The 17,902-nt window shown below is 31.9% G+C and overlaps 2 protein-coding genes across 8 annotated transcripts in view; both read right to left on the reverse strand.

Moving 5' to 3' along the window:
* Positions 1-5,762, reverse strand: part of LOC106473190 (protein phosphatase methylesterase 1-like) — a 31,764-nt gene extending 26,002 nt beyond the window's left edge. For both annotated transcript variants that reach the window (XM_022401678.1, XM_022401677.1), the window contains exons 1-4: positions 5,657-5,762; positions 3,189-3,292; positions 2,653-2,745; positions 687-744 (exon numbers count right to left, since the gene is read on the reverse strand). In XM_022401678.1, coding sequence (XP_022257386.1) covers positions 687-729 — 43 coding nt within the window. In that variant the 5' untranslated portion in view covers positions 730-744; positions 2,653-2,745; positions 3,189-3,292; positions 5,657-5,762. The remainder of the gene's footprint in view (positions 1-686; positions 745-2,652; positions 2,746-3,188; positions 3,293-5,656) is intronic.
* A 4,238-nt stretch (positions 5,763-10,000) lies between these two features.
* LOC106473191 (B-box type zinc finger protein ncl-1-like) overlaps positions 10,001-17,902 on the reverse strand; it is a 21,298-nt gene continuing 13,396 nt past the window's right edge. For 3 of the 6 annotated variants that reach the window (XM_013933872.2, XM_022401679.1, XM_013933873.2), the window contains one exon: positions 10,001-16,197. In XM_013933872.2, the coding sequence (XP_013789326.1) occupies positions 13,876-16,170 (2,295 nt within the window). In that variant the 5' untranslated portion in view covers positions 16,171-16,197 and the 3' untranslated portion in view covers positions 10,001-13,875. The remainder of the gene's footprint in view (positions 16,198-17,902) is intronic. The other 3 variants (XR_002613610.1, XR_002613609.1, XR_002613608.1) reach the window with 3 other exon arrangements.

Raw genomic sequence — 17,902 nt, forward strand, 5'->3', positions numbered from 1 at the left:
TTGTGAGGATGTCAGTACACTTACAGAATTATTGTGAGGATGTCAGTACACTCACGAAGTTATTGTGAGGATGTCAGTACACTCACAGGGTTATTGTGAGGATGTCAGTACACTCACAGAGTTATTCTGAGTGTTGCTATGCTTACGTATATTTTTTGTCGAGGAAATTGAAAACTGGTATACTGCTTATAAAGTAATTATCACATTATATACAAGTAAAGAACACTGCTAAAACATAAGATTAAAATTACTATATGTAATAGTTTAAAACTAATGTTTAACCAAGTAAAATATTACTATAACTTTGAATATATAAACAAATGATCTTGTTTCTAAACAAGCTAATATTCAATTCTAAACAAATTATTCATTGTGAAATAATAAAAGCAAAATAAATACCATGACCTCAAAAAACAGAAGGAATACAATATATTTCCTTTTTATTGTTTGAAGTGTATTATAGGCAATGTAGACATGGTAGGGTTTTCACTTTAATTAATTTCTCTAGACCGGTTTTTAAAGTGGGATAATGTTTGGCTTCTACACTGAAGCCAAATCATTACATCACTCTAGAAACAGACCAGAGGAGTCCATTAATGCCAAAACTCTAACAATTCTCCTTTATATTCTAAGAATGAAGAATTTCAGTCTAATCAAACCACAGGAAAGAAAGCTATGATGCATACCATGTCCTCGAATATCTATTGCAGCTACTTGACACTCCACCATTTTGACAATTTCACTCTGTAAAGAAAAAATATAAAAACACAGTTGTTTTAAAACAAGTTTTGTCGCAGTGTTATTCCAATATGGCTTGTTTTAAACTTGAAATCATCCCTGACTTAAATCATTGTACATTTGTATATATTTAACACCAACTTAAGTTTGAAGGTAACTTCTTTTTATCATCATTTTTATCACTATTTGCAGAGCAACTACAATTATCTTTATACCTCATCATCACAATTAATTTATAACTATTAACCATACTTCTCACAGAACTACAAGTCTGAGAAGACGTATCTAGACAAACTAAAAGACATCAACAAATACAGAAGAACTTGGTATTTACAACTAATCTTCAGAATTATAATTAAGTAATTAACAACAACCACATAATTACAATTATTTAATTATCAAACAAAATTAATCTTGATAACTAAAAAATTATAAATGTTTTAAAATAATTAAAAGTAAGATATAAATTAATGGAAATAACAATGTATACATAGAAGCGATATACATACAGAAGTCACAACTAATGAGAAATGGCAAACAATGGGGTGAATGTCTTAAAGGTACAGAACACAATTATGTAAAAAGTAAATAAGTTGAACAGTATTTTATTTATGTAAGCCCTTGACTTTACACAGAAGATTACACCTTGTTTTCATGTTGCCACACAGTTTATCAATACAGATATCCTGTAATACTTCCCACAATTGTTATTTGGTTGCCTTTTGACCTCAGTTTTTACACAAGTCCAGAATTTCCATACTGTGCAGACAATGCCATGACTGTTCCATCAGCTCTATACCATCAAGAAATTATTTCATCACAATTTTTTTTGTATGCTTGAGATCGTTGTCTTGCTAGAAGATAAATCCCCACCTGATGAGTCATGTTTTTGAGGGAGAAGTATGATGAATCAGAATCTTGATGTACACATTTGCATATTCCACTGTTTGTGGTATTCAACCTTTTGGTTTAGTTGTTTCCAAAAGACTACACATCCACTAAAATGACATTGCATTAATGTGTATCTTACTATTCTCTAAGTAACATTTACAGTAAGTAAAGAATACACCCCAAGACATCACATTGTCAGTTTCTGTTGTCTAATGCAACTACTACTTTTATCAACAGTGCCAGTTTCTTCCACTCTCTTCAGTCTTGCACACAGCTTCTACTAAAACTCTGGCCACACGGAGTATACGTGATCAGACAAACTCTGATTTCTATATGTATTTAAACCCTGCACTCCCACTACTAATACAGCGCATAGTATGGCTACCTGTACATCCACAGGATCTATAGCGGTGTGATATGAGCTGCAAGACAACAAATCACAGTATAAACTACTAACACGTGATTCTCCCTTTGTGCAGTTCAATTCCACATGATAAAGAATTGGCATTCCCATACTATTTGCCTTTTGTAACCTATTTCTTCACCACTTCCATAATTATTTCTAATAATGTGTACAAGATGTTTTCATTCACAATTGAAGTTGCTTTACCAATAAATGTAAAGCTATGTTCAAGTTTCTATTCAATGTTAAAACTGTTTTTGCTCCAGAAAACATTGCGGATTGTTTACTACAGTTGACCAGAGGTTGTAAATATCTCACAAAATTTGTTATTCAAGTACTGCAATCAAGATCTGAATAAATATATCCTAGAGTATCACAAAACATAAAATCAGAGCAGACCCTTCAAAGCAACAGTAAGCTTTGGCATAAACCTCCTGTTTGAGTAAACAAATGTACACTAAAACAAATAACATCAAGCGAGTCCCAGCAAAGTGAAGAAACCTACACAAAACACCACACCACAGTGAACAGTAAGAAAACCTAAATACAACACTGCCTCACTAGAATTAAAGAATTCTCACAAAACATCATCTCAAAATATATAAAATAAGAAAACTTACACAAAAAAGTGCCCAAGAAAGTCCACTGTATCCACCTCCATGCAGAAGAAAAAGAAGAGGCCCTGAATTTCCTGCTGTATATACACAAAAAATCTTTCAGAATTTGTCAAGAAAGCAAAGACTCCAGAAACAGAACACCACAATTACCAAACAGTCAGAAGTAATTACAATATACATCTTCTAATATTTTTGGAATTTTCCTATTCACAGTTTTTAAAATGTTTTTACAATATGTACTTAATAAACAGAAATCGTCATTTTTATGTAAAATAAATCAACTAAAGTTCTGACCTGTTTAAGCATCGAGGTGTGAGACAAATATATAAACAATTACAGGTCTATATAAAAAGAGAATTTTGAATTTACTAATAAACTCATAAGGTATTAATATCAATTAATACTCCTACAGCATTTCAATTAACTTTATCCACATGTAGACTCTGTCATGTTACAAAATCTTCTAAGTCATATGTAACTCATATAAAAGATGTTTTTATATCATTAACCATATGACATCCATGAAACAAAAAAGATACATTTCCTTCACCAACATGAACATCCAGTCTTTTTTCAAAGTAGGAATCCCAAGATAAGGGAGTGTAATCGCGCTTTCTACTCAAATTTTTTTGCACCACCACCTCTGAAAAAAAAACAACTGATGAGAAAACTTCAAAATTGAAAAGCCAGTACATAGACTTTTGGAGATAACTATATAAGAAATAGATAAGATAAGAAAATTTGGATTTGAAAAATATATATTCAAAAAATAAAAGTATTTGGCATAATTGCATACTATTTATCTTTACATTAGCCTTATACAACTGGCAACTGAAAATTACAATTGATGATCACACAACTAACATAAATTGCTACTTTGAACTTAGGCTTAATACAGTTGTATTTATGATATGTGGGATAGAAATGAATTAAAATGAATTGAAAAATGTGTGACAAAAACCACTGAAATAAAGGGACTTTTTTTTCCTTTACAAAATAGAGAAATTTTGGAGTTTGAGATGTTAAAGTATTCAGACATACATAATTCACTTCAATTTCAAACTAATTTCAGTTAAACAATATTTTTCACCATCCACATTTAGCACATTACTGTTGCATTCAATCATGCAATTCAATCTCATAGGTATCTCAGTATAACAGTACATAACACTTTTGTTTTATGTACTATTACACTGATGTTGATGTATTTTTTATACTGAAATTACAAACTCTTCCACTGCTAGTCTTAGCACCTGACTTCTGTGATAAGTAACTATATTATGGAATGTTCTTATTTAGTTTAACATCTAGCTGAGTGGTTGCTACACAATTATATATTCTGTATCACTTCACTAAACATAAGAATTTCATTTAAAGAGCAGTTACAGCAGCACTGCCTCTCCCCAAGTTATGAAGTCCCACTACAAATAAACTGTTTATAAAACAAACTGTAAAACACTACCTCTCCTAAGTTATGAAATTTCACTACAAATAAACTGTTTATAAAACATCTTCCCTGTTCTTGTGACTTTCTAATAATACACATACCAAATCCTTGAAATATTTTAATAATTTCCAGTTTATTATTCTAGAAATTGCTTATATTTTTTCCTAGTTTTATGTCGCTATATTTTATAAATCAGAATTACATTTTAAAATCACTATATACCTTGCAAGCCTATGACACATGTACTGATTAACTTGATAAAGATCACAGTTTGAAACACGCATAATACCAGGTTGTGCATTTATGTTCATTACTACTTCTACAATATTTCATCACTTTTATAATATTTATGTTCAATAGCTTCACTCATTACAAGGATATCTCTAATTTTAATATGTTTTAGTGAAGCTTGAGCATAATTGTAACAGTTATCAGAAGATGTAACTGTTATAGTAATAGGACTCATTTCTTGATGATAAGTAATAATAAATAGGTTCTATGATTCTGTTATCTTCAGATGTAAAAATTTTTAAATTTTTTTTTTCTCCTTTTGATTTTTATTTCTCCCCTTATTTTTTTAATCATGCACACGTCAATTTCAAAAAGAATTCTTAAATGTTTGAAGATCAAAAGTTAGTTTTAGAAGTATTATTACAAATCTTGTTTCTATAATTCTGTCTCATACCCAGTATTTGCAGAATGCAGAAAATAAAAAGTACTAATATATTCTTGCTTGACTTTTGATTCACTTGTATATATTTTTACCAATTTAATCTAGATCCCCACTAATATATATTTATATAATCCCTTTGTCTAACATTACATTAACATCTCTTGTATGTACGAAAAACCTAACAGTAATAAAAATATCCATATATGATTCACATGACTTTTCATAAGACATTTATAGAATTTTGAAGCACCTCAACAGCCTAGTTTCTAAATTCTATGAGGGGTCAATATAGAATTACAGGGTCGGTGCTAGAGAAGTGATGGGGTGAGCCATGCACCCCCTAAATTTCGCTCTGCCCTACCCAAGTTCATTCTCATTAGAGTTTATATTTAAAAAATATATATATTATCAATTTTGAAAAATCGAATGATTTTTTCAGTCGCTAAGAAGAGTCAACAAGAGCTTCCCCCACTGCCGGGCCTGTGGAATTATATTATTGTATCTTAAAATTAAAACTAAAAGTTATCTTATAATTTACGTTACAGATTTATAATTATACATAAAATCTATCAAAAACAGCAAAACGAGTGTGTCACACATTCTCAGCAGATTCGGCGAAAATTATTTTCAAATAATTCACTACACCTAAGTTTGGTACATGATGTCTCGCATGCTGTCTACAAATTATAGTCTATACACATTATAATTTAAATATAGAAATACCGGTGTTACCAATGGCAATAATCAACTCAACCTTTACTTTCAGTTTCAAGATACGTCTTCACGTAACGTCAATTGTATTAATAATATTACTTTTCATTATTTAATAAAGAATTATTTAATAGAATATTGTACAATTTCATTATTGTCTTACAAAATAAATTCACCTCATTTCACCCAAATGTCGAGGAGAGGCAGGTGGAAGCTTATTTTTCAAAATCTTGCGCTGAAGATCCGACATTTCTCTGCAATCTGATTTTAAGTTCTATCCACCAGATGTCAGACTTAAAAAGGCCCTTCATCTCATAGATTGAATTTTTGTAATAATTCTAAAATTTATAATTTCATTAATAAAAACTTAATAATTAGGCAAAAAATTCAGACAATTTATTAGAATTAAAATTAGAGAAATGATCAAAACGTGATATAGATAACTTTCCCTATATCATCTTGGGTTATTCAAATAATTAATAATACAATATATTAATATATTAACACTTTTTGTGCGAAAACTTATTTCCTTTTATTTTTTATTATTATTTTGGGAGTGGTGCAGAGGTGTGTCTGGACCAGGGGTAAAATTCTAAAAAAATAAAAGTAGAGATACTTAGCTGGGTGAAGTGGAGCTGTTTTTGAAAAATAAAAATCAATCTACGTGTAATCATAAAAAGCAACAAAGCAACTCAAATAAGTCCCAGTACCTGAACCGCGTGGTCTGGACTGTGAGACGAAGTTTCATGGTTCGCATCCCGTTGACGCATAAACGCTTTCTGTACCCTAGAACATGGTTGAACTATAACAGGAAGGTCAAAACTCACCATTCGATCAGACAGTAATAAACCAAAAGTAGGTGATGTTGAGTACTTACCCTCTAGTTGTCACTTCGAAATTTGGTATGATTATGTACAGAGCAAGTTAGGTGGCTTTATGATTACAATAAGCTTTCGTTTTGCTCAGCCAATACTGTAAAGTAGTCATTCTTAATATTTGGACATTTTAAAGATGGTTTTATAAGGGCGATTTTTATGGCCGCCATTTTGTTTCATCACGATTTCTACTATTAAGTACTACTGTACTGAATGATGCAGATTCTTCCTTTGGAAGATTGGGGTTTAAATTTGTTTGTTTATTTCAACTGATAATGGTTATTTTACCCAAAATTTTTAATATTGTAAAATTACAGTATTTCTTTTTTCCTTCTTATTTTTATTATACTTTCATTGTTAATTCAAGGGATCTGTTTTGCATAAAATCAAAGGATCGTTCTTTACTTCGAACATATTGTTTCTTAACAGTAGTTTTTTTACCTTTCACGAATTTAAAATAATTACTTGCCCTCCGATGGTTCAGTGGCAAGTTTGAGGGCTTATAACGTTAAAATTCAAGTTTCAATACTCTGTATCATGGATTTACGCTTGACAACAAACCTACTATTCGAATTTGAAAACCTACTATATCCGATTTATTTTCGTATCTTTTTAAACGTTTTTATTTTCATCTTATTAAATGAGTATGTATTGTTAGGATTTATAATGTATTGTTGCGTTAGCGAAGTCACATGACTAGTCTCACGCCACGTTTCTAGAACTATCCTGTACCTTGGCAAATGCTCTAGCATTTACTAGATATAGGGTAGTCTGGTATATAAAAGAGGGTGACAACGTAACGGGGAACAGTAGTATGTGTGTAGACAGTGAGTAATTGATCTGCAGTCAGAGAGTATTATTGAGCACGTTCGTTGTTATAGCGTTTGTTGAAATTAAGTGTATCGTAAAGTTATATTCGGAAAGAATAAACCAGTTTTATTAAGTAAGGACTTGTGTCGCTAAAGTTTCGTCGGAACGAAGTTACGGAAAGTTAATTAACAAACGGAGACGTAACAGTATTTATATTTTATGCACAAAATTTTCATCTGTTAAGAAGGTTTTTAGTTTAATAACGTATCTGTTTCTTTTTTAAAGGTTAGACTGCACCATTCTGAAGGGACATATAGTTATTGTTTAAGTCTTTTTTCAGTTTTTTTGTGCATGATTTCCACGCAAGTATTACATAATTGTGTATAATAACATAACATAATGTTTAGGGACAACAAGTGACCTATTGATCCATTTCAGCTATCACATTATCTAAACTATTAAATAAAAATCCTAAAGCCAACCCTTATCATTCATATAATTATCAAGCTTTCTCTTAAATTTACTGCTTTCACAACACCCAATAGCAATCCATTCCAGAGGCCCACCACCCTGTTAGAAAGATAAAAGTTTATTAGCTGAAGATGATTCCTACCTAGCCAAAATTTATATTTGTGTCCCCTAGTCCTACTATTCTCACTATTATATATGAAAAAACATGATGTATTAACATTATTAATTCCCTTTACAATCTTAAACACCCCAAGGAGATCCACTCTAACTCTCTTTCTCATGAGAAAACAATCTCAGAGATATTAACCTTTTGTACGACAACACCTTCATCCCAGGCACCATTCCAACAATTCAGTGTCCTTCCTAAGGTAAGGGGCCCAATATTCCAATACCTATACAATGAAATCATAACCTCTTTAGACGTGTATTCAATATTTCTGTAGATACAACCTAAAATCCTGTTTACCCTACCACTAGTAACAGTACACTGCTTGGGTGGCATTAGAGACTGGTCAACTATTACACCAAGATCCCTTTCTTTCATGACACTGTTAAGGTTATTCCCATCCAATTTATACTTATAATTCAAATTATGATAACCCACATGCATTTATTATAATTAAACCCATCTGCCATATATTTGCCCAACCTCACTAAATGATCCAAATCCTTTTGTAAAGCAGCAGCATCCTCTTCACAGCTAGTGACACCCAAGACCTTAATATCATCAGCAAATTGAAGTTATTTATTGACCATTCCCTCTTCTATATCTTTGATGTAAATTAAAATGAGCAAAGGTCCCAAGATTGAGCCCTTGACTGAACTCCATTTATAACAACCCTCTACTTTCTTCCATCCAGCCACTCTTCTATCGAATTCGCTATATTATCCTCCACACATACAAGCCTTTAACTTAGCACCTTGTCAAATGCTTTCTGAAAATCCAGATACACCAAATCTGCACCCTTACCCTCATCTACATAAGCAGTAACCTTTTCAAAGATTTGTAAGGCAAGATTTTCTCTTAGTGAAACCATATTGACTATCCAGTAAAATTCTAAAATTTGCTAAATAACTTTGCAAAATATCTTTTATCAGACTTTCCAAAAATTTTCCTACAATTGATGTAAGACTAATAGGGCTATAATTACTAGGACAATTTTTATTACCTCCCTTGAAAAGAGGAGTGACATTAGCTAACGTCCAATCCTTTGGCAACTGCCCACTATTCAAGGATTGAGTAAGAAATTTGTGAAGTAATCTTAATCTAACTAAATGATGAAGTTTTAAGCTTAGTGGGAAATAAATAGACAGGGGACATGATGTAATGTAAAAACTGTCTTTAGTAGTGACCCAACAAGTAGTGTACATACTTGAGTAGACAAGAAATGGTCACCTCTACGAGACAAGTGAATGAATTGGCACCCTTCTTTCTCTTGAGACAGACATCTGTTAAACTTAACATTTTGAAAAACCAAATAGAACTAAAGATTCTTACTGAAACAGGTAAACTTAGTTCTATTTAGTGCAATGAGTATCACCACATAACTAGCAATTCTCTCAGAGAATCTATGGACAGAAATCATCCAGTGATCATCACTGCTGTCCATGTTTGTACACTAATATGCAAAGTTAAAGCAATATCCCTAAATGCAAAGAAGATATGGTATCTGCTGTTCCAAACAAATACATAAATGTAACTGGAGCGAAACAATTTCAGTTTTCTGGACCACATGTTTATGTATTGAAACAAAATATATTAAGAATTTTTTAAAATCCTATATTAATAAAAGCAGAAGGTAGAAAACTGGTATGCATGCATGTCACACTACCTCCTTCTAAAGAGGGTACGTAATAGATGTTAAAGTTCTTTTTTGTATGCAGATTAATTTTCAACTTCATTTAATTTTGAGATACATATATCCTTTTTAGATTTACTCAGATTTCTGACAAACTGAGAACTTAGTCTGTTGTTCAGATATTGAAGCATTTGATGGACTATTTATACTGAACAATACTTTTTTTTTGGTATAACTAGTAACTTATTTAACAAAGAATTACTTAAAAACACCCTTTCTCTCACACACACCCACACTTACTTAAAGTAATATGTAGCAGTTGAAAGCATTTATCAGACATATATATGATACTGAAGAAATTTAGGCTTTGTGTTCTCTTAAAAACTTCAATGTAATGTTGTTGTATCAACAAATTCATTAAAGTGCTTGCTATTCACAACCACCAAAGTTATGTTGTATACCTACTAATTGTTTACATGCCTTGTGTAAGGAATTATTCATTTTCATGCTTTATTTTAAAATAACACAATGTAAAAAAAAAGAAAAAGTATTACAATGGACAATAGACAAAAACAAGAATACTTTATTAAATGTAATGCTACTACAGTCAAGCAACACAATAAAAAATCTCCAATAACACCACATTATCATCAATTTTTTAAACCACTAAGGAAAATAAAACTTGCAGGAGGAGTAGAAAAGTCAAGTAACATTTTGAATTTGATACTGGATTCTGCATCGAATATGAAAAGGAACTTTATGAGTAAAAGCAACTTCAAATTTTCATTTTGGACTACAACCCAGTTTGCAATGTTTTCAGAAAACAGAAGTGGGTTTTATGCCATGTTTTCAAATTCCAAGTATGCTTTGTTTCAAACAGTTCTTCAGAAATGTGTACGACATTTTATCGGCAGTGACGGGAAGAGCATTTTTAAACCACTAGACATTTTTAATTATGAAAACATTACAGGTTTGATGTACAACAACCTGTAATGATACTTAGTATAATGTATCACAAAATACAGAGGTAAACTGGACTTTAAAATCTAGAAAAATACTGCACGTTTACTTTTCTTACTTGCTCTATCATCATAAAAGTCAAAATGTTTTACAATTTAGCTATAGAAAAAAGGAATATAAAGTGAGGGTTGGTTTAAAAAAAAGTGAAGGGCATTTAGTTTATCAAAAGGAATGTTATCTCAGTACAAGTATTTTATGTATAAAAAAGTAGGAAAGGCTGATTCTGGTTCATTACTCACCTTAGAAGAAGTATGAAACAGAAAATGCAACCTTTAACTACACACATGCTCGCTTAATGTGGAAGCCAATTTCTTCTACAATTCTTAACAATACTGAAAGCCACAACAGCTCTACTATTTAAAGAATGTATTTTTTTTTAGTTATCAAAAATTATTTTATGTATTTATTACTTCAAATAATTCAGCTTTTCAGTTGGGTATTGCCTAATTTACACCCTATTGAGCAGTCATATCTGGAATGATATTAAATATTGTGATAAACAGTCTTTCTTTCCTAAAAAACTAAATTAACAATCAAACAATTTGTTGTGGCTGTTTCATCAAAGCATGATGTCTACACAAGTAACAAAATTACTCTGGCATAAGCACTTCACAGAAGATTCAATATCATAAACATCACATATTTGTTTTTAGATATCATGATAAAAGTTATAACAATTATCCAATAAGCAATTATAAAAAATAATAAAACATCTGTATACACTTCAAGTAATTTGAGAAGTTGAGTTAAAAATTAATCTATAAAGCACAAATAAATTTAAATAAAATGCAATATATGAAATTCAAATTTACTCTTTTTAAATTCTAATATTAATCCAACACATAATATCTGTGCTTTTTTGGAGGGTCTGTCATGCTTAGATGGGGAGGGGTTCTACATAGAACCCACAAAAAAAGAGATGCAATAACCAGTGAAATAAACAATAAACTCCAAAATCCCTTTACAAAATAGGGTAATTTAACATAATACAATTTAAAAAAAAATTAAAAATCACAAAACACACAAAACTACTAAAACAATTCTTCAAATATTTCTACAAAATAAATTGGTTTACTACAAAGCTTGATTCTCATTCAAAGGAATAAAGCAATGTTTAGTTTTAATATATAAAACTCCTACAAATAGAAGTAAAGCTCTCTGAACAAATAATAAAAAAATATACAATTTGCTCCTTAGGTTTTTCTGTTACCATAGATTCTTAGTGCTTTTTTAACAAGGAAATTTACAAAATAAAAACTTTAAAAACACATTTGTAATAAATAACTCAACTGTTTAAGATTAAGATATGTTTACATAATTTAATGCTGGAACTGAGCAGTTTTTTTTTACCCTTCCTATGCTTTCATATACACCACACTGAATGTCTGTTCCAATGCTCAACAAAACCTTGAATTACTGCACGTGGAAAACTCACAATCTGAAATTTTAATAAATTACAGAACAACACTTCATTAAAACTGTAACATATAATAATAATAATACTACCATTTTGAATCAAACAAGTATTATTACAAATTTTTTTATCATATTCTTCAATACTAATTACAGCACATACACTTCACTAACACACACAATGTGGATAATTAAGTTTATTTTATGAGATCAGTTAATCGTTCAAATGACTAACTAGGCTAAGAATATATTACACATTAAATAATCAATCATAAAAAAGTATAGAAAATCCTGAAAACAATCTCTCAAAAATACAGCAGAAAACTGTTTACAAAATTACTTTCAAATAACTATTTCTTCACTGATTAATTAGAAGGATCTGATTCAATCAATGTTTTAATATTATGCTATTAAGAAAGGCTAGCAACACTAGTTTTCCTCAATAAATCAAGTTATTATTGCTAATAGAAAAAGAGTGACTATACGGTTGTCCAGAATATAACTAGCTAAGAAGCATCACAAACAAATTCAAATTTTTTATAATTTTACTTAATTCAAAAACTTTGCTTACACTTTATACTTAGTCACCCTTTTCAAATTTGCAAAATTACACATATCTCTCAATGGTTGCAGTAAAGAGGTGTTTTTAAGTATATCTGCATAAAATAGAAAAACAAAATTATATATATATTGAGATTGTCTGGATTAAAACACTTCAAGTTTCAAATCACAACTCATTAAGTAAGGTTTTTTAACAAGTTCACTAGAAATTCTACATACCTACACTACATGATAGAGAAAGAAAGTCTATAAAAATAAAAATAAACTTTTTTCTACAAAATTCTAATTCACAAAAAGAAATCCACACTACTAAAAAACAATCTTATACAGTAACATGATAAACAAGGCAATTATAATAGTTGGGATGTTTATCAGAACATGTGGACTAGTACACTCCAGACGCAGCTCGATATACATCTCATAATGCGTGTAGATTTTATGCATCAGACACATGTAAAGGCAGAAGTGTAGACTAGTACACTCCAGATGCAGGGAGTTGCAGCTCAATATACATCTCATAATGCACATAGATTGTATGTATTAGACACAAGTAAAGGCAGAAGTGTAGACTAAGTACACTCTGGACACAGAGAGTTGTAACTTAATATACACCTCGTAATGCACATATATATATATATATTGTATGCATCAGAAACTACTTTAAATACAATAACTGAATTTTTTGTTGTACTCAAAACAAAAATAAATATGATCAACACAAGAGTTTTAAACATTTAAAATAAAAAAGTTGGCACCCAAGTATACAAAATCATAAATATTCCAGTTTCATCTAGGTGCAGGATGCTAAAGTTCAGCAAAAAAAAACAAACAAAACATGATTCCACATTCAGAAAAACTTCACAGGCTCATAAACTAGCTGCTCTTGATGTTTCTGAAATAAACAGAATACACAAAGTTGTTCAGTTCAAGAACAGTTTTAACAAGTGGTCCCATGGACAGAGATCACAGGCATATATGGACAAATATGTTACTGTTTGGAGGTTCACCACAACAAACAAGATAAAACTATTATGAAACAATATTAGTAACTCTTAGATTCAACACAAAAATATATAAGCTCCCTACTTAACTTGATGACTAGGGCTATATTAGAAAAAAAAAAAGTCCCAAGAAAAGTTTGAGTTGCCTCCCAATAAAAACAAAACTGGGTGATAATATAATTAAGTTTTGTTTTAAGAACCTTTGTTCTTTAAAAAGAAAAATTGTACAAGGTTACTTCTTATGTGGGGGTAGGATTTACCACAATACTAACAAACCCATCAATTAGCTTACATTAGAAAAAAACATTTTTATTCACTCAAATATCACTGTAGATTAAAACCAAATTAACATAACATTTTTCCTCTAGTACGGTTAACCTTTGTGCCTGTACAATGTAACCTCCATTCAAATGATTCTTGTGCATCTTCCTGTGGCCAGTCAGCATCACAACACATTTCCTTGTGACTGGAGGTATCGATAAATATAGAGTCGATAATCCTTGCTTGCCAATACTACAGAACCATCGTCCACAAGAGCCACATCAAAACACTGGGCATGTTTCACCTTGCTTTCCAGAGCACTGACCAACTGCCCATCCTGTGTAAAAATGGTAATGTTGAAATTATTGTGATTATCAGCCACTAGAATTTCTCCAAGAGGACTGATGCACACACCAATGGGATAGTTGGTTATTCCTTCTCCACCAATCTGCCACAAGAAGAACCCCTCATAACTGAACACTTTCACACAGTGAGCTCTGTTATCACTGATGAAGATTTCCTGCTTGTCATTAACGACAACTCCATTGGGGAACTCCAAGTGCTTGGAACATCCAAATTTGTGATGAACATTACCCAAAAGATCAAAAATAAGAACACGCATCACCTTGCACTCCACCACGATAATACGACCTTTATTGTCAACAGTCACACCTCTTGGATGTTGGAGGATGTTGGCTCCAAACTTGCGGACAAACTGTCCATACTGGTTGTATATCTGGATCTGATGTGTTGGGCTTCTCTCAGTAACAATAATATCACCAGAAACCTTTACAACTGCAACTCTGTTGGGATACAGCAACTGCCCATCTCGTTTCCCACATTCTCCAAACTGAAACTTAAACCGACCTTCTTTGTCAAAGATCTGGATCCTGTGGTTATTGGTGTCGGCTACTATGATATCACTCTGAGCATTCACAGCTACACCACTTGGTTCTGTAAACTGACCCTCCATTACTCCAAACTCCCCAAACTTGCAATGGTAAATCATCTTCTGACGCTTTATTTGAGACTTTAAAGGAAAGATGTTTGAGCTTACTAATTTTGATGACAAGTCAAAAAGAGGGTCACTTGAAACCAAGAAAGTATCTGAACTATTTTGAAATATGTCACTAGGGGCATTTGACCATTTCTCATAAGAACTTAGATCTCCCAGATTAGTCAGAAAAGAACCAGAAGTGTTAGCAGATCCAAATTGTTTAGAAATTATGTGGGATTCAAGCATATGGCCATTTTGATAAGATCGTTCTGATCTAATTAAACAATTTGGCCTAGCAATTGGTTGTGGCTTGACTTCTGTTTGCAGTTCTGAATTTTGCCGAAGATAACCAAATGTATTTCGCACTCCAACTTGGATGGCCTGATAATTAGATACAAATTCAAGATCGAATGAATTTAACCCAATAACTGGATTGAATCCAAGAATATTTTCAAATTTTGAAGACAACAATTGCTTAAACATAAGTATTTCTGCATTGCTTGAGAACTTCATTATTTTTTCCACAAACTCACACATCCCAATAATTTTGTCAACATTCTCTTGAACTTTCTGACCAAGCATTGATATAGTAACTATTTTTGAGTTATAAGCATCATCAAGTTCTTTCAAAATCTCCCTCTTCCTTTCTTCTAAAACTGAGAAGTAAAATTGGTAAGTGTCTTTGATTTCTTTTTGTGCTTTTTCATACTGGACTTGAATACTATTGGTAGAATGCTCTATTGTTTTCAAATTATTCTGCAAGTCTGTGCTCTTCAACTTGGAATCTTCAATCAAACAATTCATAAACTCAACCTGCTTATGCCCAATTTCATCCAAGTGGTCAAAACTGTGTAAGCCTTTTGGATGTTCAACAATAGCACAGTCCTTGCAAATGAGAATATTACATGTTCGACAGTAGTACTCCAAAGTTTCATTTCTGTGTCGGGAGCAAAAGATAGGTTTCTCAGCCTTAGTGCCATCCTTACTACTCTGCAACTCTCCCAAAGTGAGAACCCTATGTCCCTCAAAGCAGTGCATGAACTGATGAGCCATCACACAGTTTGAGCACAAGAAGTTGGCACAATCAAAACAGCGAGCAACTGCATTGTTTTCTTTAGTTCTGCAGCCAGTACATGAAAGTGATGTTGCTTCCATAGCATTTACCTCCAAAATATTGCTAATGGCATAATCTGAGAGAAGACCAGACACACCTTGAGCTGTCAATAGGCATTCTTCTTGACAATGTGGGCACTTGATCTTATCTGGAGATTCTTGAATCTTCTCAAGACAAGGCTGACAGAATGTGTGAAGACATGGTAATACTTTGGGGATGGTATACATTTCTTGACAAAGAGGACACTTTGTGGAAGGGCTATCCTCCAAGCTGTGGTCAGTACTGACCGACATAGAACTAAAGGCTGTCGAGTCTGGCAAAGAAAGAGTAGGGGAAGCCATTCTGGAATCTGACTGACCAATACTCATTGGTGGACTTCTTGAAGGAACAACAACCTGAAATTGAAAAAGAAAATTTTTTTCTTATCTATTAGTTTTACTTAACAGTTATACATAAAAATAGTGAATTTCTAATGTTTACTGAATACGTTTTAGTTTTGAGTTTTACCATCACCTACATATTAAAATTAACTCTAATAATTTGAAAAATACATTAACTTGCACAATTCTACCACAGCTTACACAGTGAGTAAAGCTATGAAATTTATTTTTTTATGTTTTTCTTTAAAAGTTCTGTCAACCAACAAATATCAACACTGTAGTTTTAATGGGCATCTCTACAGTGGAAAGCCATTTTGGTTTCTGTTCTGAAAACTTCTTTAGGCCTCAGTATAGAAACAAGTAGGAGCTAAAGATCTACCATGTCTACACTGTCTGTCTTAGGTATTATTGTCTCTGAAGAGGATGCTGCTGCTTTACAAGAGGATTTATTGAGTTGGACAAATAAATGGTAGATAGTTTTTCACCCACTGATCTGGTGTGCAGCAGACCCACCTGATGTACATGTAAGCCATTCTGGTTGGATATATATATATAAATACACACACAAACAGAGGACTTCCCTAAAGATGGCAGCACGTTAGAAGTTGGAGCATAGGATAAAATCTAGTTATTAACAAGTACTTAGTAATACTAATAAGTTAGTAACTAATCAATAATTGTGTATTAGATATTCTTCCAAATAGTTGAAATCACAATCAAAAGTACAGAGCTACTATTGAAGCTGAAACTTGATAAACAGGCATCAACATACTTCAAAACAAACATTAACCTAAAGATACTTTGTGGCTACCAGTCACTTTCATCAATTTAAATATTATGTTGGGACCACACCTGGTATCCCATTATTCCTGCTGTCTAGCTTCTAGTAAGGTCAGCCATCTCACTTAGATTTTTAAATGAAAATTGAGGTCATGCAAGATACAATTCCAAGAATTATTAAGATGGAGGCCAGAAAACAAGATTGACTACTTATTCAGTTTAAGCTGTTCCCCATCTTCAAACCCAATAATGGATCTCAGATTGATTAATCTTCATTTTTGTCTTTATTCTAAATAGTTTTAAAATGAATATTGAAAATTCATTACCACCAGACTCTATGTGATGGAATCAACAACGTGTTTGTCATGATATAAAAGACTGTTTGGTTTAAATATTAGTGATTGATTTATATTTGTGAGTGAATGTTTTTATTATTTTTAAATTTTGTTATAATAAGAATTAAAAGCAGACGATTGTAAAAGGTTTTGTTAATACCTAATTTGTGTCGAGAATATAGACAGTGGCTGGACAACTACGTAATAAATAGCATGAAATGAGCGGGAAGCAGCAGACAGACAGTATTAGACAGATAATAGCAAAAGAGAATACAGCTGTGTGGAGTCAAGTACCGCAAAGGCAATAGGCCTAACGTTTAATATGTTAGAGTGAAACTAACAGTATAAAAAAGATAAGAAGGATAATTTTATTCCACCAAAGTGTGGTTCTAAAGTAATTGAATCAGCCTGGGTACATTTTGACAAAAGGAACAGAGGATCTTCAGATGAAAGAAGACCAAATGAATTATGGTAACTTGCACCACAACTGTAGTGTAAGTGAATCACACACAGAATATTAGTGCAATAGTAATACAGAGAAGAGAGTTCAACTTGTCAACTGAAATTCTAAAGTAATTGAATAGGACTAAGTGGACTTTTGACAA

The sequence above is a fragment of the Limulus polyphemus genome, unplaced genomic scaffold, assembly GCF_000517525.1.
Source record: "Limulus polyphemus unplaced genomic scaffold, Limulus_polyphemus-2.1.2 Scaffold5960, whole genome shotgun sequence".
Lineage (NCBI taxonomy): Eukaryota > Metazoa > Arthropoda > Merostomata > Xiphosura > Limulidae > Limulus > Limulus polyphemus.